Here is a 20838-nt window from a genome sequence, read left to right as displayed (position 1 = left end):
TCATGCAAAATGCTTGGGGCAGCCGTGGCCCACTGGTTAGCACTCTGGACTTGTAATCGGAGGGTTGCCGGTTCGAGCCCCGACCAGTGGGCCGTGGCTGAAGTGCCCTTGAGCAAGGCACCTAATCCCTCACTGCTCCCCGAGCACCGCCATTGTAGCAGGCAGCTCACTGCGCCGGGATTAGTGTGTGCTTCACCTCACTGTGTGTTCACTGTGTGCTGTTTGTGTTTCACTAATTCACTGATTGGGTTAAATGCAGAGACCAAATTTCCCTCATGGGATCAAAAAAGTATATATACTATACTTGACCAAATTTCCCTCACGGGATCAAAAGAGTATATATACTTATACTATATATATACTTATAAAATAAAGCTATCGACTCAATACGACTCTGCCTCTGATTCCTAGTCTGCTTATCATTATCTGTTTTTAGTGAAAAACAAAATCTCATCTCGTCATGTCTTTAGTGTCTTTGTCGGCGATTTCTTTAGTTTTTTTTAAATATCTCTATAACAGATCAATAACAGCCAACAAACTCTCAGCACAGTCAAACCAAAGTTAAGTCGTGCTGAAAAGAGGCTGAACCTTGCAAACGATTTACTTTTATAGACCACTGAAATCACGCGTGAATCACACGTGAAAATGACCATCACGTTAGGTTGTGACTGGTTGTGAGCGAGATCTAACGCCCTCCTCCGCCCGCGTACATCGGAACTAGCTCCCGGTTAGCATTAATAATCGTTTACTACTTTAACGGCACCGACAATCAAAAAATCCAGTGGAAACCAGATGGCAGAAGTATGTAGGCCAATCGGCCCACCAGCTTTTTCTACTTTGCCACCTACAGAGTTTGACAGGTACAATTTTTCGAAACGCCACGTTATTTCCCATAGACATTCGACAACCGGAAGTTGGGTGGATCCGGATGTTTCGGAGGCGGGACTTATTCCGGAGAGGTCTATTAACCCACCTCCTCACTAGCTGTGAGCCAGGGGTGTGTTCGGATTACACAGTTTGTTCAATTAATGCATGGTAACGCACAGCATTTAACGTCCAGTAACGTTAACGCCGTTGTAACAACGGGAAAAGTAATTAATTAGATTACCCCGTTACTGAAAAAATAACGTTGTTACCTAACGCCGTTATTCCAAACACTGTTAATGATTAATATAGAACACAACATGCCCCTATGGGACAAATTGACACATTCTTCAGAACAATCTTTTTTTCAAGAATGGAGACCATATTTTTAAAAAACTTTGCAACACAATGTGTTTCCATAAATTTGAATTTGAACAGGCAGCTCGTGGATTTTGTCCGTTTTAATGAATCCTTATGGCAGATAAATCAAACATTGAACACATATTAAGGAATATTCAATGAACACATAGTAAGGAATAATAAAATAAATGTTCATACAATATTAATACACATAAGTGATAAACAAAATATGAACACAAATAAATTTGATTGAGCAATGACAATTGGACAATTCAGATTAGCTAGCTTCTCCCCTCCTCGCTCTTGTCATCGTCATGACTATGGATCTGCACTGACAGAAGCTCAATAGCGCCTCCCTATCGCCACATCTAAAATAATGTTAAACTGTGGCCAGATAGTGAACTGCAACCAGTCTAAATAAGCTTTTTTAAAAAAGCTTATTTAAATTTAGTGGAATGTCCAGTCCACATTGGGAGTGTTTTCATTTTTAAATGTCGGGCGTATGACCAGAGCATGGTCCAAAATAAATCGATGGTGGGCCAAATTTGGGCAGCCCTGGCGTAGACCACATCTACACCACCTGGCGTAGAAACATTCACCATCTGAAGACTGACAGTAAGTTTGGAAACATTTTTTTATTATTATTTTGGCTGTGCTAAAGTCAATGATCAAGCAATAAAGCAATAAAGAAGCAGGAATATTGTAGCATTTTATATCCATTTTATATGTATTTATGTATGCATTTTTATGTATTTACTACTAAAATCGTAGCAGGCAATGAGTCAATGAGTAGCCTACTTCATTATTCTGAATAGAAGAATATGCTTCAGTAACAGTTGAACAGTGAAGTTGATCATTCTAGTGTGTTCCATTTTCATATCATAAGGAGGTGATGAAAACAATCTAAAGCCTACAAAAAACCTTCTTCTTTGTCCTTGATTTGTGGACCACGACGTGTTGGAAAGTGTAGGTGCCATGCTCATGTGTTGGAAAGTGTAGGTCATGTGCAGTTTGTCCCCAACAGCTCACAATTTCTGAGTTCAATTACAACAAAGCCTTTTAAACAGTGTTGAGAAAAAACAGGTCTCTTTTAATCCAAAAGTCCTACGGTGAGCTTTTTTTTTTTTTTGTACAGCCCCTTTTTGTTCTGAGATGGGTTCCTCACTGCCATGGAGCCAAAAGGAGAACAAGCTTTATCAAAGGCTTCTCTATAAGGTCAGGTCAACATATGACTAAGAAGCAGTCAAAATTTCCCTTAGAAGAGGCTAGTAAGTCCAACTGGAATGAAGACTAGTCATTCTAGCCAGTTGTTCAGTCGTGGCCAAATTTGTTGGTACCCTTTCACAGAAGAACCTTCAATTTTTCTCTGAAACTGACTAAAGTCATTGTCATTCACCAAATCAGTCTTTACACTTGACTCTTCATTCAACAAAATATTGAAGATAATAAACCAAGGGAAAATAGCTTGAACAAAAACATACTCTTTACCTAGTTGTGTATTGCATGATCTTTACAGGCAATCACTGTCAGCCACAGTTTTCTGTACCTTTTAATGAAATCTGACAACAGGTAGTTTGGCCCACTCTCACACTGCTCCAGATTGTGCAGGTTTGCAAGGATGCATTCTACAGACAGCATGTTTCAGCTTTTCCAGAGATGTCTTTTCATGGATGACAAAGTGAAATATTGCAGCATGATGATCTGATCATAGAAATTGAATACTTATTGTTATTGTTACAATTCTCCACCCATGATTATTTATGGACAGGTTTTGTAAAATACTCTCTAAACCATAATATTCACCCTTTAGTTTGCCCTCCATACACCACAATGCTCTCCTGACATCAAAACATGTTGAAACACGTGTCACGTGCAGGTAAATTAACAAGCATCTCAGGCCTAGGAAAAACTGAGAATCTACTGAACATTAGACGTTTTATCACAGGGGTGTAAACATCAAAGGACACAGCGTTTAGCACACAGGGGGTATTTCCTACCAAATATCCAGCAGGCCATACTCTCATTACAATTAGTTGCAGGTGTGATGCTTATGTTGTAACTTTAACGGGAGTCATAATGAGAATGCGCTCGGCAGGGAAAGAACCGGGCTGTAACCCATGGGACCTATAAAGAGGGTGGAAAACCAAGACACAATAGGCCTGTTTCTGCTATCATCAGTCCCTAACAAAATGTGCAAATGATTTAGGATCCAGGCCAGAAAAGGGGGGAAAAGTCTTTATGTGTTCCAAGTGGCTACCTTTTGGATGGATGTACTTTTCAAGATGAAGTTCCATTAGAAAGAGCTGATGATGCTCAGTTAAGATGGAGCAAAAATGTATCCTTAAACTGCAAGGAGCCATGTTTTCATGAAAAAAAAGTTTCTATTCCAAATGTCATATTGTACATAAACTTACATGTACATAAACCTCACATATCCTTCATACAATTAATCTAGGGGTTTATTGGAGGTGAAATGAAATGAAGCCTCTTTAAAAAATGGAAGAGTTCAGACATCTTTATGACCATTGTATATAAATCATGTGATTACATTTAGAGCAACAGAATTAGATAGTGCCCTTAAGCTCTGTTAAAGCTCACATCAGTTTGGTCACTGGTTTCCAACCAGTCTGCTTCAGAATCTTAAGAAAGCTTGGAATAATCCTCAGCAGCAGTGGTTATCAATGTTACGGGGTGGCATCATCCAAAATCTCAAAGTCATTTCCCTATGAAGAGGGTATCTAAGTCTAAGGGGAAGAAGACAGCTCTGTGTCTTCTAGGATCTATCTATTGATAGGATCTATGTGCCTGCCTGCCCTTTAACTCTGCCAGAGAAAACAATGTTAAGAAAACTTTTTATTATTATTTTTTTAGAAAATAAATGTATTATCTCCTGCTAAAGGTATCAATAGCATGCCTGCACCACAGATACCTTTGGTCTGTAATGAGCCAAAAACAGCAATATGCCTCTCAAATAGCTGTTACAAAAAGAATATCTTCAACAGAATAGGCCTTTGGTAGCACTAGTGGAAAACCTGCCAGCCTTGAAAAACAAATGCTGATTCCAACTTTTTGAAGAGGTGAAAAAATAGATCTTAAATAGAATGGAGGTTCCAATGTCAATTATAGGTTGTGTGTGAAGGAGTGAAACATCTATTCAGCTGTGGAAAGGACATCTTCCACCGAGAACACTTATGCAAAATTTAACCCTTGTAATGGTTTTGAACATGGAATGAACATTATGGAAAACTAGATGCAGACAAATGGAAGATGTTAGGATACTCCATCAGGGATGAAGAGACACACTCAGAGGTATACTCTGTCACTACATCAGTATTTATTCAGTAGAGAAAAGATGCATTAAATATAGCACTGCATGTCATGGTACAGGCAATGTCACAAAAAAGATGACAAATGGGAGAAAATAACTATATGTGTAGATGGTAAAAGGATAGAAATATTTTATAGTAATTTTCTTTGTAAGTTTGACCTGATTATGAAGTGCGAGAGTGTTTTTTTCCCAACCCTTGGCTTCTAGCTGCCTTCTCTGTGGTTCCTCTTTTCTCTGCTGATTGTATAGCGGGGAGATGTGGTCTCAGTAAACACTTTAAGGCGCGGACTTCACACCCACAAACCTGCAGATTTCATGGGAATTTGCAGGGGATTCTTTAGTCGTGCTGAAGGATTGGAATGATCCACAATCTGGTTGCTAAGCAAACAGTCAGACAGTGTATGGCCTGGGTCAGCTGTTACGTGTCAAAGCATGACTGATTTATTAGTGAACAAAACTGGTAGTTGCTGCAATAACTCATATGACCTGTTTAAACTACTGCTGGCAAATGAGCTAATCTACCTGTGAGTGATGAAACCTGAGTAATGTAACCTGGTTACATCTGGCTCTCCGGGCCTGCTAATGTGTATAGTTAGATGACAGAGAGGTGATTCAGAACTGAGGTTAGGTGAATTATAGAAATGGGCAGTTAGTGCATTGGTCACATAAGCCTCCTCATGGGATTGAAATTTGTTATGTTTGTTAAGTGGTCACCCCCATTATGGGACTGAACTAAGCTCTATTTTCTTCCCAATGATATGCTGAAAATACAATTGATTTCATAGTTTCATATGTAAGGGGGCATATTTTGCATGGGGGTGAGTATGCAGAGACTTTCACCCATATTCACCACTGACTTTCACTCAAATGAAGAAACGGTCATCTTCATAGTTTGGATACTTGACTTAACTGGACTTGACTTGAGGTTGCATGGTCATTATGTGACCATAGTCTTCAGATTTCTGTAGCCTTGGCTGTTCTGAGCTGAGGCCAGGAAGTCAGCCAGTGTGTGCACTGCTGCGACCTGAGACCTCCTGGTGATTCTGGGACCTCCACGGTTGGCCAACAGCCCTTTGGAGGTGGACATGATGCTGCAGTGAGCACTCACTTTATCTTTCTCTCTCTCTCTGTATCGAAGAGATTTATCAAACAAAAAAATACCCAGTGGACAAGGCAAAGTTGTGCAAAGTCTATGATAGATAACAGTGCATTAATGGATCTACTGAGGTTAGGAACTGAACAGGGAAAAATACATTATCTAAGAACCATGATGGTCCTTCAGAGGCCAGTTAACGAGTATTTTTTACCTAATATCTGGCATGGCAGGAATATCAGAATGAAATGAAAATGTTTTATGAGGAAGCCAAATCCTGTCAAACTCGCCAAGATCTGTGAGTCATTGAGTGGGCTTTCACAGCTCCTGTTCCTCCTGTTCCTCTCACATCATTCACCAAACCAGGTGGTGGCCTTACATGTGCTACCTTGCAGGACTGCCTCGTGTCACCAGCCCGCCTCCTCCAGTTTACTTACCTGTGCTGTTGAAGAAAACACATTTATAGACAACATCAATTTAACTAAAGAATAGACAAATATAAGAGACAATTAATTGCATTTCTGGCATTTTTACTCATATAGAGTAAAATTTTTATTTTGAATTGTTTTCCTTTGGTTGCAAACTGAATTGGAGAAGTGTGTGCCTGTGAAGATGCTGATGAGAGGGCTTTGACCCTGTGCCTCCATCTACTGGCTGCAATATGTCATAAGAACACAGTGCACTGAGGATGAAGGCAGATCTCAGCAAACCCTACTCATATACACAGAGAATAATTATGCTGTTGGTTTTTTGTTGTTGTATTCACTTAGTAGATCACATACTCTAAGTAGCTCTTTATCTTTGGTCTCAACACTCAGTACTGGTCAACAAGCAGCAAAAAGAGATTATTTTGATGCTTTTAATTACAGAGGTTTGGTACACCCAACATGGTATAGATAAGTTCTCCTTTCAGGTTTCAGGCTCATACATACTGCAGGTCTGAATAATTAACAAACCAATCTGTCTTCATCTTTGTAGCTAATATCTATTCCACCAACAGGTGGCTTTGTGCTTTGATGATGTCCCAGTGTCAGGTTCGGAACAATGAACACAATCATATGAATCACTTAAACACTTCAGTGTGCAGAGCCCCAGGTGGACCAAGCACTTGTGTGCAGAAGCCTACTGTCCGACTGTCTCATGCAGTCACTTCCCCCATGCAGCTGGTAATTAAAGAGTAATGAGTGAATGATGCATGAGCTCCTTCCTCTGGCTATGTGTCAAACACAAACACGGTCAGACACAGGAGGCTGCTTGGTTTTGAGAAGACCGCTGTCATCACCCAAACACCTGTCCCTACTAATGACAATCGAGACACCTTTTTAGGCCAAACTGGTAGGCAACATAACAGAGAATAGTGTCTTATACCATTCAGGGTCAACTGTTATCACCAAAAAAAGTTGCCCGTTGTTTTGTATGTTAGTTCCAAATATTGCTAAACTATGTTGCCCAAAACGTAGCCAATGCAATATCAGTCAAAGGATTTCACCAATTGATACATGCAAAATGGAAAATGTTGTCCATCACTAAGATTCTGCTCCATGGCACGATTTTAACTTTCTCTTCTTCCAAAGGGCCCATAGTATCTACATAATAGACCATTAGTATAATAGACGCAAATCTTAATGAAAATGCTATACGCCTACATAGATTACATATATTATACTCTCAGCCTTCTACCTTTTCAGACTAGTCAGGCACTTTACATCATAACACAACATACACACACACACTTTGAAAGAAAGATAGGACACAAAGGAAAAGATGTAAATGTACTCTGTATTTCACATATTAAAGGGAACAAATACCCCCATTGTATAAAGAATAAAATTGACAGTGCAAAGTGCAATGATTCACAAGGTCTGGTAGAAACTCATGTCTCTCTGACATTCCTCTACTGACATCAAGCTGACCTGCCCTGGCCAGCATCTAGCCCAACCATTGGAAGAGTGTGTGTGGGAGGCGGGAGGGAGTCAGGAAGGAAGGGGAAGAAGGACAGAATGGGGGGAGGGGCTAAGTGGAGGAATAGAGAGGAGAGCAGCTGGGAAACAAAGTAGGCAGAAGACAAAGGACCAGCCCATCCAGACATACTGCACAAGACACAGGGACTGTGTACAGCCCATCCAGACATACTGCACAAAACACAGGGACCGTGTACAGCCCATCCAGACATACTGCACAAGACACAGGGACTGTGTACAGCCCATCCAGACATACTGCACAAGACACAGGGACTGGGATGGGGAAACCAGACCAAAGGGAAGGGACAGAAAGGACAGAAAACAGTCACAGCGTTTCCAGAGACCATCTCTAGTCAAATGCATAGAAGACCACAACAATGAATGATGTGGAGGAGTCCATCCTGCTCTCTGTCTGTGGGTCATGCCTTGTCTCACAAAACATGTATTTGGCATCATTATTTTTTTTTATTTCGTATTTTGTTCACACCACTTTTTCTGTTTTTCTTATGTAAGAAGCATATAAATATTTTTTCTTTAACTGTACTTTGTAAGTATACATAAATAAATTATCCATATATGCCCTGCTGAGATTACTGTACTGCAAAAAAGTAGTGAGCAATCTTTAAAATCATCTTGTGAAATATCAAAAATATTTTTTTTATTCAAAATCTCTTTAGAAAAATCTCCCTATGTATACTATATATTTATATATATATATATATATGTATATGTATATGTACTTAAAACATCTTTCCCCTCTCTCTGTTTTTAGTCAAACCCTGCTGCTTTTGAAATTGCTGAGAAGGATTGTCCTCTCCATCCTGGGCATCTCGGCGTGTTTGTATAGAACCCGTCACTTCCTATCACATCCCTCACGCCCTCTAGTGGCATTAGGGAAAACCAACCCACTATGATGGCCACTGCAAGTGACCAGTGCTACGCTACAGAGAGAAATCTCCAGATTTTACACCACAGCTTTTATGTGGCTCTCCTTCTGAGCAGATCTATGTGAACACATCAGGAAAGAGGCCAGAAACACACACACATATCGCACTGCACAGCCTCAACCACCAATGCTGTGCCACTTCACCAAAGGTCATGATTCATGTTTCATTATTATTTCCTTAAGACAATTTTGTTGGCATCTTCTGTGGAAGATTTCCCACCATGCAGGTCACGTTCAATTCCTCTGGGAGAACTTGCCGCTTCTTTGGAAGTGAATCACTCGGCTTAGCCATATGCGAAAGCATTCCTCCCCCGAATGTGTGGTGTGTTGCACACGTGAGGGATGCTTCTGCTGCATCTCTGGCTGTGATGAGTGAGACAGCGTGGTGGTGGTTACTGGAAGGTTCCCCAGGGCTGGACAGTCCGGTGGCACCTCGCCGTCCTGGTCGGCGTCCCCAGTGCTCCGCACAGGAGCAGATAACCAAACACTGTAACACAACCAGACCAGAACAACATCAAACCAGCACAGAGAACACACAAGCAATGTTATGCAGTATTGCAGAACAAAGGGATCCAACACACACACACACACACACACACACGCACCCAACACACACACACACACACACGCACACACACACACACACACACACACACACACACACACACCCATTCATGCCTGCGTTTTTTTTCCAGAAATAGGCAGTGGGAGGCCTGGTGGATCTTGCCCTGTCACTCTCCTGCAACATTGTGAGAACCAAATGAATCTTAAATAAGATCCGCCAACTGACTGAACTACAATTCTTACAAACTGCCAGATTACAATCCTCTGGAAAGTTCTTGAGGTAGGAAGGCAGCGCAAAGCAGGTCGGAGCTGTGAGAGAGAACACTCCCAGACAGAGGAGCACATGTTCACTAGAAACTCAACCACATTTTCCCACGGTACTCACACCGAAAAGTTTGGATCTGAAGCATTCACTTATTATTTCTCTCCTAATTCACTGTCAGAGTTTCTCCTCCTGACCCATCCACTGAAACTCAAGAGATCTCAGCTGTTCTGAGTTGTTACACCTACTTAATTCAACGTTATAAAACACAGTTTTTTATTCCTTTATTAGTCAGAGCTGGGGAATGTTGTGCCTCCCCCCTCTCTGTGATCAAATGCACCAGTGATGGAAGCTAATGATAATGGTGCTGCTGATGAATATCCATACTCCGTGGATGACTCTGCATGGAGAGAGAGAGAGAGAGAGAGAGAGAGAGAGAGAGAGAGAGAGAGGCATCTGAGGGCCAAGCAGGGTCACTCTGTGTGGGAGGCCCAAGTGATGCGCCATATTGATTTCCTTACAGCCCACATGGAAGGCAAATAAAATCTACAGTATAGAGCTCATCTCAAACTTCTATTCCACCAGCCTGCAACATGCGGCAGAACTGTGCTGCAGCGTGCTCTAAACATGTTGGAAATACTGTCATGCTCAAAAAGATGTGACATTAAAACTAATCTCAAATTCAAATTCTCGTAAATCACGTCTTAAAATAAAAGTTGACATAAAAAATAAATGCCTTTCAGTCATCTCCGCTCCCTATCCTTGAAATGTGGAGCTCAGGAGTCATTCTCTGCCCCCACTCTTTCAAGCAGATGACTGTTTGCAAAACACCATCCTGTGTATATCTCCCTCTTTTTCCCCTCCACACACGTACTGCTCCTGATCTACCTTTGCCTGTTGTTCCCGCTTTTCATAGCTTCTTGACCAATGTGATTCCATCTGACCGCCTCTTGACATGTTCACTGCCCACAGCTGTTCACCACAGACTCCTGTCATAAGACTGCGCACCTTTGGAGAAGCAGCTGATGTCTGTGGACTTGACGGCCTGTGAAGAGGCATGATGAAGGCGGACTGGACTGGACTGTTTCTTTTCTCCGCCTGAGCCCTGACTTCCAGCGCACACATCTGACCACCCTCCACACCCGAGACGAGAGCACAGGCTTGGCACACACCTACATCAGTGTACACATGCAGGCACACAAAGGGACACTCATACCCACACAGAGCAATGCCTATTAAAGCACACAGAACCATGTGTATCATTATCAACACATACCACATGCACAGAGCACTGAGCCTCATTTACCAACTGTTCCTTAGAAGAACATTCCCAAACGTTCTTTTCAAACAGAACAATATGTATCAATGCATACTACATGAGCATTGAGCTTCCAACCAACTGTTCCCTTTAACGCCCCCTACTTAAGCAGTCTTCAAACAGAACAATGGGCATCAGTGCACACCACACCTTACATGCTGGGTTTTTGTAAACAGTATGCTATGGTACATATCTTGAAGGCTTTTTCCTCCTCAGCTGTGGAGAGTGTCCTGACAAGTAGCATCATCACTTGGTATGGGAACTGTACAGCCCGTGACTGCAGTGCCCTACAGAGTGGTGCCGAACGTACCATCAGAGCACCTCTCCCTACCCTGCAGGAGACCTACAAGAAAAGACTATGTACCATGGCCCAAAGTATTGTAAAGGACTCCTCACATCCTGATCATGGACTTTTCAAAAGACTGAGGTCAGGCAAACGTCTCTGCTGCTACAAGACCAGAACAGAGAGACTGAGGAGCTTCTTTCCTCCAGTCATCCGTATCCTGAACACACACAAGACTATATAAACTGCACTTACACTTTTCTTTTTTCACACTTGCACATGGACACACACTGCACTTTATACTCTCTCTTGCTATTTATTACAAAATATCTCTTGATCTTTCTTTCACTACATGCTTTACGTTAGTATTGCTATGTATGTGACAAATAAACCTCCTTGTATCCTTGTATATCCAGGGCTTCATACAGAACTCAAAAGGTCCACACATCATTGCTCCTCGTTCCTCCCACCTTTCCTCCCTCCACGTGAGTGATATTTTAGAACTGTCATCTACACTACAAACCGTCCTACTACTTCCTGTGACTCCTCCAAAAACTCCACCACAGCTCTCCCCCAGACACGCTGAGCTGAGCTGAGGATCACACAGGCAGGACCATGTGAGCTCATGGCTCCTGACGGATTCGTGTTGTGTGTAAGTGCATCGTGAAATAGACAGATACTGCACGAATCTCTTTCCATTCTCACCAATATGGAAATGCACACTTACTGAGGTCAATGCCACTGAGTAAATGGTGCTTTTATACAAATGTCCTGGTTAATCATGAGATGTGTTTTTGTATTACCATTTCCATACATTCAACATCATACATCACGCTGCTGTGCCATCTTAGCAGTCTTTCACTCTCTGCGTTGGGTTCTTCTGTTTATTTTGCTCATTTATACAACACACACACAAACATTTTTTTTGCTTTTTCACACGCAGTCATCCACAAATCCCCCACCTCTCGCTCAATCTCTGTCTCTCTCACACATACTCACACACACACACACACACACACACACACACACACACACACACAAACACACACACACACACACACATCACATATTTGGCAACAAAACACATTGGCAGAGCATAGGAGCGGTGATCATCTCATCTGTACAAACAGAAAATCTAGTTCACACACTCCTTCACCAGGAGAAACAGGTTCCTTTGAACAAACAGGCTTGCAATGGAAACTCAGCATGCATGTTGGCACACTTATCACCCAGCGCAGGCCACCACTAAGGCGCCCTATGAAGTAATTTTGTCTGATCTGCGTACATAAACAAGAATGCAGGCCTGAGGCAGGATGGATACGGCTATGTCTTCAACCCCCCATCTAACCCTCCCCCTCCCATTTCATTTTAAGTTCATGTTTCAGTTTCCACACACTTGAGTAAGCAGCATTGCTTATCTAAATGATGAATGCAGTGGGAGCACTGCTCTGCATAAGCACAGGGAGAGCAAGCAAGAGAGACAGAGCGAGCGAGGAGATAGGAGGCGAGGAGAACATGCAGCTCATGGCCCTGACAGCACAGCACACAGCTCATCTTTAAAGATGGAGAGGAGCAGGAAGGGGAGAGGAGCAGGCTCCTCCTCGCTATGGGCTCTTTTCTGTGGCCATGTTTGGGGTTTATCGATATTTAGGCTGACAGAATGGCAGTGGGAGGAGCACAGACACTCAGAGCCTCTCATTACACTTTTTCTCGATAGCTTTACAGTTTTTGTCGATCGCTTTGATGCTTGTGTCAACTCTGACATCACGTTTTCAAAACGGTTAACACGCATGTCTGAAAAAAAGCACTCTGGCCAAAGTGACACATTTTCCTTGCAAAAGGCTCTTACTCTCTCAAAACATTTAAAACATGCAGCAAAAGCAAATTTTGCTGTCAAACACATCTTGTAGTCAAATCACTGTGTGATTTCAATAAATCATTACACACATTTGCAAGAGATGACTTGTGCTGTGCAAAGAAGGTGATAATGACGACCAAGTGGATCCCAGTTTCTGTCAGATGATAGATAGATAGATAGATAGATAGATAGATAGATAGATAGATAGATACTTTATTGATCCCCATGGGGAAATTCAGGTCAAAGCGATCGAGAGAAACTGTACATGGACTGGGAAGCTGCAGGCCAGGCCAGGCCGCTTGTTAGTGCCTTAGGGGCTCTCATGTCACTGTATGCAAAATGAAGAACTAGCACTTTTCCTTGCCAGGTTGAATGATACAATCATGGATAAGGAAAAAGATAGTGCTAAACTGTGGGATACAACTAGAAAAAATGGTGGTACAACCACCACACATTTTGCAATCCAGAGTTGATTTGTCCAAATAAAATGAGTGAGGAGTGTGGTAAAAATAAGAACTCTGTCAGTGTTGTTCTGACACTGTCAATTATTGGTGTCAGACTAATATGTTAAAAGGTAGTCTATTATCTTTTATCAATTGTGCTATTGCCAGTTGTGGATTTCAGTGTATTAGCATTTGACAGAGACAGTATGTTGTCCAGTGTCTCTTTTGAAGATATAAGTGAGAATGCCAAGAGAGAAGGACACACAGACAGTGCCATGTTACCAAACAGCAGGAGAGTGTGCCTGCAAACGTGTGTTAAGGCCACAGCCTGGGAGTTGACCTGGGACCCATTCTCATTTCCCATTTCCCTGAGTTTCTCATGGCCATCTGTCGATACTGTTAGGAAAAGAGGTGACCGTGTCCAGGAGCATGAGAGGTCAGGCTTGTTTGGAGCATACAAGGCAGATGAGTAGCACTCCCAAACCATTATGAGCTCCCAGCATGCTGTTAGGCACTGACTGTTCTGCGGCTAAATGGCCCAGCGTAATTGTGGCGGGCTGTTGGTGGAAGCTTGTTTGTTTTGCTCTCAGACACTAATCTGTGCACAGCGTTTCATACTCACTGTTGTCTCCCTTAAATGGGAAATGATGAGTGAATGCTGCTTAAATTCCTGTATTTTTAATCAGTCAAGGTAATTACGTAATGATTAGCTAAGTTGGTGCTGTGATCATTGGTCTAGTATGACACCATGAGTAATAGAGTGACTCTTAATTATGCTTGCAGTGATTATCATTATATCATTGTTATATATGATTTAAATTCAACTATTAGTCAAAATGTGCTGACCAGATTACAATGAGCTCATTGGCTATAGTGAGATAACAATCTCTAGTGGAGGCCTGAGGCACAAACAGAAGCCTTTAACATGAACAAACACATCTGAGTGGATACATCCAAAGACCATAACTAATACTTTGCCATGTTATTGCTTGTTCATGCTCCACCTAAAAACTCCATCCAGTATCATACAATAGAAATTCAAACATTACTGATGGAAGTTCCTTATCCCTTTTAAAAAACTGATAGATTCCTCTAGTTCTTCATGTAATTTCATTCTTTGAACTACACTGGACTTGGTCTTCAATGGCTACTATTGACAGACTATTGTTGTGTAGTCCTCGTATCGCTACAGTGAAATAGCACTCTATCATTAAACAAATTCACCCGCTTCACATTGACAAAAATCTAACCAAGAACATAATGACAAATCCCTCATTTTTTATGAAGTCTATTCTCTCCCATCTCCCACTCCTGCGGTGACTTGAGGTCGTACTTAATGGACTGACTCAATCACACTCCCTCTGCCAACCCACACGTACACTCTGTTCTTGAGTGAACCACAAGCCAAGAAGTGGCAACACATGCTCACATTCTCACCAGACCCTCATCTACACAAGAAACCCTCTAAAGTGCACAGAGTCTTCAGAGCTGTGTGTTCCCTAAACTAAACAAGTGCTACAGCCTGAAGCGCCAAATCATCTTCAGAGGGGAGTCTATGAAACTGGCCTCACCAGGGAAAACATGTAGGTCTGTTCTATGGAAACACGCCTAAGAGCCCTTATGAATTACAGCCATATACCACCAATACCTGCTAGTGAACTTGCTGCTTACTGTTTCACAAGAGAAGCCTTTGATGAGTCACTCACCATCCAGATGAACTGCATGCCCCGTGTGAGATGCGTCTCCAAGTTCACTTTTGATCATCTGATAATTAATTCCTTCATCCCATTTCTAGACAGTACTTGTAAAAATAGACAACTATTTCATAAAAGAAAAATAGATGTATGTTTAGAACTATTTAGATTTCAATTCATACTAAATGGAAGCAGGGTAGAGGTCAAACGGTGGTGGTGGTGGACTTGCGTAGGATGGTCTTGGCCGGTTTGAGGGTGGAGGAGTGGGGTGTGCAGGGCGGTGGCATGGGGCCAGACAGGGGGAAGCTGTGGCTGGTGGTCAGGCCACCGTTCTCCAGAGGGAGAGGGGGGGACGAGGGGGACGAGCAGCAGCGGTGCGTGGGGCTGACCTGCTCCTCAACAAGCTCATCGTGCAGGTGGAGGTCCGTGTGATCTAATTCGTACTGCAGGTCACAGTCTGGGCAATAGCCATGGTACTGCACAGTCTCACTGAAGCGCACCCGCTCACGGGTTGTGGCTGCCGTGGCAACCACAGCATTGGAAGCCACCGCCGACGACTGCAGACACCGACTCTTGTCGTGCCTTGACAGCAGCATGGGGACAGGTGGGGGTACGACAGGTACCAGTGCTTTGCTGTTGTCCACAGGAATCGGTCTGGGTGGGCAGCAGGAGTCGAGGTTGTGGAGTGCCGTTGGTTTCCCAGGAAACACGCCGTTCCGCATCAAAGTGCCGTTGGGCTTTCGTCCGGGACTGCGGCTGCGGGTGAGGGTGTGTGTGAGGGTGTGTGTGTGCTCGTCCGGGCGGAGGGGGGTGAGGCGAGGGGGCGGGGGTGGGGGGTGGGGCTTCCTCAGGACGGTGAGGACACCTGGGTTTAGCGATGGAGGCGTCGGAGGGTGGCACAGGCACTCGTCTGGGTGGGGCTTGATCTTCTCCATGCTGGAGGCAGTCGTGGTCGTCGTGGTGCTGCTGGAGCTGCTGTTGAGCGTGTCTGTTTTGGAGCTGTCCGTCATCTCCTCCTCCAGACGCAGGCTGCTTGTCAAAGTGTCTATCTCATCCACCACCTACAAAGAGAAACACACACACGCACACACACACACACACACACACACACACACACAAAGGCAAAAATAGAAAGACACACAGACAGATACACACACAATAGAGTACATTAAGAGATGAAGCATTCCGTGACATGAAAACAAAAATGCTTCACACTTAGCAATGGTTTTCATTTAAGGTTGACTGCACTGCGGGGGTCTGCCAACCTGCAGAGAGAAAAACTCAAAATAAACAGAAAGAGCCTAGCAAATACTTGGCCAGGGAATGAAATGGAATAATGTCATCTTAGTGCTGCGTTATGTTGACGCACTTGCTCAATGGAACTGATAGACATGACAGTCTGGATGATTAAATTGGGATGCTCTCTCTCTGTTGATTATTATCCTGCCAATGGACCTCTGTAACACGATAGGAAAAGGTATCTGTTAAAAAACTAGACACTGATATAAAGAACCTTCAAGCAATGTAAATGGTTTTGTAAAGAACTCCAAAAGCTGTAGAAGTATTACAGAGCTATAGACATCTGAATAATCATGAATTAAGTAGAAATTTCAATTTGAAACATTATTTGTAATATCTGGTGAAATCCTCCTCTTTTTTCAGAATCTATATGCCCTGCAGGAAAGAAATCCAATTTCTCCAACCGCACTAGGCTCTCCAGCAGGAGAAAAAAAGAGCCTTTGGAAAGACCCCTAAAGGAAATTGTGTAGCTTATTTGTTTGACTGTTAAGTTGCAAAATAGCTAACAATGCCACAGTCCTCCATACTTTTAAGAGTTTCTACTCCCTTTATACCAGACAGTGGCGGTTACACACAAATAATTCATTCTATTTGAGAAAACAACTAGATTCTATGTCTATTCCTTTACAGTTTTCACCTCAGAGAAACTGGCTTAAGAGCAGCTGTTTAATGAGTCATGGCTTGACTTCAAAGAGGGAGGCTATCTCACTCACAACTCTAGCCAACACCAGAGGAAACTGAAGCAAAATGGAACAACTGTGACCTGTGAAGCATACGCTTACAGTGATCAGTGCTTAGTTAGTTAGTTAGTTTATTTGTCCTTACATAGGAAATTTGTTTTCACATACCATACAAGCCTCACAGACATGAAATACATAGGTACACACAGTTACGGTTCTTCACCCACCGCCCTGTCACCACATACCCCACCCACATAGACGTTAACAGCACATATACAGCACATATATCACAACAGCACATATACAGCACATATACATCACATTACACAGATACAAACAAGAAAACCATCACCAGTTGGCATTACAGAGGAATGAGGGCGGCACAATGATCCATCACCACTGTGATCTGTTGTTCAGTGCTGCTATTGCAGAGGGCACAAAGCTTTTCCAAAAGCGTACTCGCTTCCACCCCATAGCCCTGTATCTGCGTCTTGATGAGGTGAGTTTACTGGTGAGTTTACTGTTGAGGTCTGATAGATTAGGGGTGGGGAGGCCTATTGCTTTGGCTGCGGTATGAGTGATGCATGTGAGTCTGTTTCTGTTGGCAGTTAGCATGTAAGAACAATAAATAGCCAGAGTAATACACTGGGGTCTGTATAATGCAATCAGCACTACAGCACAGGGATGCACTGGGGTAGTGGGCAGGGAGTGGGATGGTTGCTCTTACTCAACTCTTCTCCTCTGAAGTCTGGGAGTTTTACACTTTAAAGGGACACCAGGCAAGCCTGATGCTTTTTCTCTACGAAACTCCCCCTCGCTCGGTCTGAAGCTCTTTTCCATTTCTTTGCGTCTTCCGTCAAGGGTTTTCGATGCTTCTTCGCCGGCTCTGCCATTACACACGTTTGCAACAATCTCTAGCGTTTCGTTAGCCTGCCTCTGTGCTGTAAACTGATCCTGCTTCGGTCGGCGTGTAGGATACACCGAACTGGCAAGTGGGATTTTCTTCCTACAGGCAGTAGGGGCGGGCGAGAGAGCCTCCATTCGCCCCGTAATGAGTCATTTAACCATATACCGACTTACGAAGATGATTAATTAACGCGAAAACGTTGCCTGGTGTCCCTTTAAACTAAAGGCTCAAATATCCACTCTCATCTCATGTCAGGCTTGGTTACACAGAGCAAAGCTCATGACTTATGATCATCATCAATGTTATGATCATGAGAAATGATTAAAATCCATTATCTTGCTTAAACATATTTTTAAATATTTTTACAGTAGGGTGACATCATATAAACACACTACTGTGCAATCCAAGGATGAATTATTTTTTTTAAATCCGCACTGTCACCCTGACTTTCATGGTTGAGGTGAGAAGGATACCTGCAGGCTGTGAGACCAGCATCAACATCCCTTTGTGCAGAACATCCTCCGTTGCCTTAAGCATTCCGTTCCTATTTTATGAGGACATCAACAAGTAATGTACATGTCTTGTCCACATAGGCCTATTAGCTTTCCTCAAAAGGGATATCACATGTTTAGTTTATTTATTAGACACCATCTGAAATCAAATTTGTACATATTGTCATTATAAAAGGAGCACGTGTCTATTTTATTGGACCACTAACTCAGAACCAAAAGACATCATCCTTCCCTCTTACCAGCAAGCAGACAGAAACAGGGCCTTGCGCAATAATAGCCTATTAGACATTCAACAAAAGAAAACAATTGCCAATGTATGTTAACTATTCACTGACGCTTTGCATAAAATGCCTCCAACTTTTCTCGTTACGAACAATCCGCTTGGGCGTAATATTAAGAAAGGGAAAGATCGACACCAATAATTTCTAAATCACGCCAAGCGGTCGGCTTGCTCAGACGCGCACAACTGTCCGCTGTGATAGCCTGGGATAACTGACAGAGCTGTGCATCCTGACAATTTTTTGTGCCAATGAGAATTGTAGAAGCTGCTGTCACAGTCTCTAACGTGGAACAGCCATGTGGGTTGAGTGGGTGAAAACACTTGCAAAAACGGTCATATTTGTAACCTTGTGGAGACGGTGTAAGGCTACCTCATCAGCCCGATATCGCTCACACGCGTAGCATACTGAAGGTGATGTGCTAAGGCTTCTCGGCTCGTCCAAGCATGCATGATGGGCTATTTGTATGGGTTTAAATTAAGCTACCTGAAGACCATATTGGAAGGGAAAGCCGAGTCATGATGGTCTGTTAGAAATGATTGCCAATAAATGGTTCGGAAAGAAAGATTGTAAGAAATTTTTGAAATAAAGTCTGCAAAACGACTAGTGCTCTGTGTATAACATAGGTATGAAATAGCAAGAAGACTGACCATATTTGCGAAGAGCTTTAGAGCCCGTACATATCCGAGAACATATCTACATATTTTGATCTGGTTGGCAAAGCGTTCTGTTTTGGACTAATAACAACATGATAAGAACCAATATTTCTCACTCGGATCTTTCAGGGGAAAGTCGGTGGCCCCGTTACAGAATGGGCTAGCCTACTGTTTTGCATTGCTAAGGCTGTAATTGCGTCAGTATTTCCAGATAAAATGGTAGATGATTTGAGTGACCGTCGCAGGGCATAGTATCCTAACTGGTAGGCTCTCTGACTAACCCGTGGTCAATTCTTAAGTCACATTTTAAAAATATGACCCCAATGTTTCCCATAGACACAAATCAAATGCACAACATCCCCTTCATCAGTAAGGCGCAAATGTCATATTATTTATTCACTTCAGAATTGCCACTCTAACCAGAAGAGAAATGAAGCACCAACCTCTTTCAGCTCTTTTGCCACATCTTTCAAATCTCCCAAGACGTTTTCTAAATCCTGCACGATTGTCTTGATCTGTTTTTTGACTTTTACCTTGGAGACAACTCCCTCCGACTCCGGGTTTGCTGCCCCTGACATTCTTTGATATTAAAAAAAAATATCAAGGATCTCGAATGAATCCTTTGAATTCAGCATAAGCACTTTGTTCATGCATTTTAATTTTATGTTATTTCCTCTTCCCCGATATACAATGCAGAAAAATGAGGGGAAGCGCGTCCAAGCTGTCGCGCATGCGCATTTCAAATAAGACGGTAATATATATATATATATATATATATATATATATATATATATTTTTTTTTTTAAAGAAGTAAAGTTGCGTTGGTGGACTCAGACTGCACATAGCACATGCAGTAGCCTATATAGCATTTCATTGTCCTATGGAAAAGATGGCCAAAATATGTTATGCCTAGGTAGTACGCTATCACTGTATATCAATAAACGTTTGTTCTTGAATATTTAATGCGTTCATTTCATCAGACCTCATTTACATTGGATATTTTGCGTAGCGGGCCCTTTCTCACAAGGGATCATCCTATTATGGCACAAGCATCACTGCACTGACTGCATGCCTTGAGCGGACGAGGGGGGAGATAGCCAACGTCACTGCAAGTGAGCGTGTGTAGGCTATGTCACTGGAATTAAGGGTCTAAACATACCATAACGGCACGGGTCAGGTCTGTGGTGAGATAGCGCTTGGGGTTGGTCGAAGCTGAATTGACGACTATCACAATCGAACTTAGACCGAAATGTATGTAGACGTAGGCCTATAGTGTAGATGTTTAGTGGTCAGATTTAAGAGTGAAGTTATAGGCTACTGGCATAGTTGCATAAGGCTACGTAATGGTGCATTGAGATGTCTCAACCTTTCCTGACAGTGCTAAACAAAACCATACAATAGCAATGACTCAACTGAAAGATATTAGGTCTAGGCCTATTTTGATGGAGAATTCCGCCCCCTTTCAAGGTTCTCTTATTTATTTTATGTAACTGCGGAAGTAAAAACAGGTCAGCTGACCTCGAAATGTCAAG

The 20838-nt window shown here is 42.6% G+C and overlaps 1 protein-coding gene across 1 annotated transcript; it reads right to left on the bottom strand.

Moving 5' to 3' along the window:
* Positions 1–7458: 7458 nt before the first annotated feature.
* On the bottom strand, positions 7459–20009 carry prr16 (proline rich 16). Its single transcript, XM_048242539.1, has 3 exons — positions 19750–20009; positions 14987–16035; positions 7459–9039 (listed from the first exon to the last, which is right to left on the bottom strand). The coding sequence occupies exons 1-2, from the start codon at positions 19882–19884 to the stop codon at positions 15178–15180; spliced, it is 993 nt and encodes a 330-aa protein (XP_048098496.1). The 5' UTR covers positions 19885–20009; the 3' UTR covers positions 7459–9039; positions 14987–15177.
* Positions 20010–20838: the final 829 nt, after the last annotated feature.

Source organism: Alosa alosa, chromosome 5 (assembly GCF_017589495.1).
Source record: "Alosa alosa isolate M-15738 ecotype Scorff River chromosome 5, AALO_Geno_1.1, whole genome shotgun sequence".
NCBI classification, from domain to species: Eukaryota; Metazoa; Chordata; class Actinopteri; order Clupeiformes; family Clupeidae; genus Alosa; species Alosa alosa.
The sequence above is the reverse complement of the archived record's forward strand: the minus strand, read 5'-3'. Positions and strand labels throughout refer to the sequence as shown.

Coding starts and splice junctions, on each gene's coding strand:
- prr16 (XM_048242539.1), bottom strand. CDS start 19,884: ATGTCAGGGGCAGCAAACCCGGAGTCGGAGGGAGTTGTCTCCAAGGTA. Junction 16,036..19,749: donor TGGCAAAAGAGCTGAAAGAG/GTTGGTGCTTCA, acceptor TTCTCTTTGTAG/GTGGTGGATGAGATAGACAC.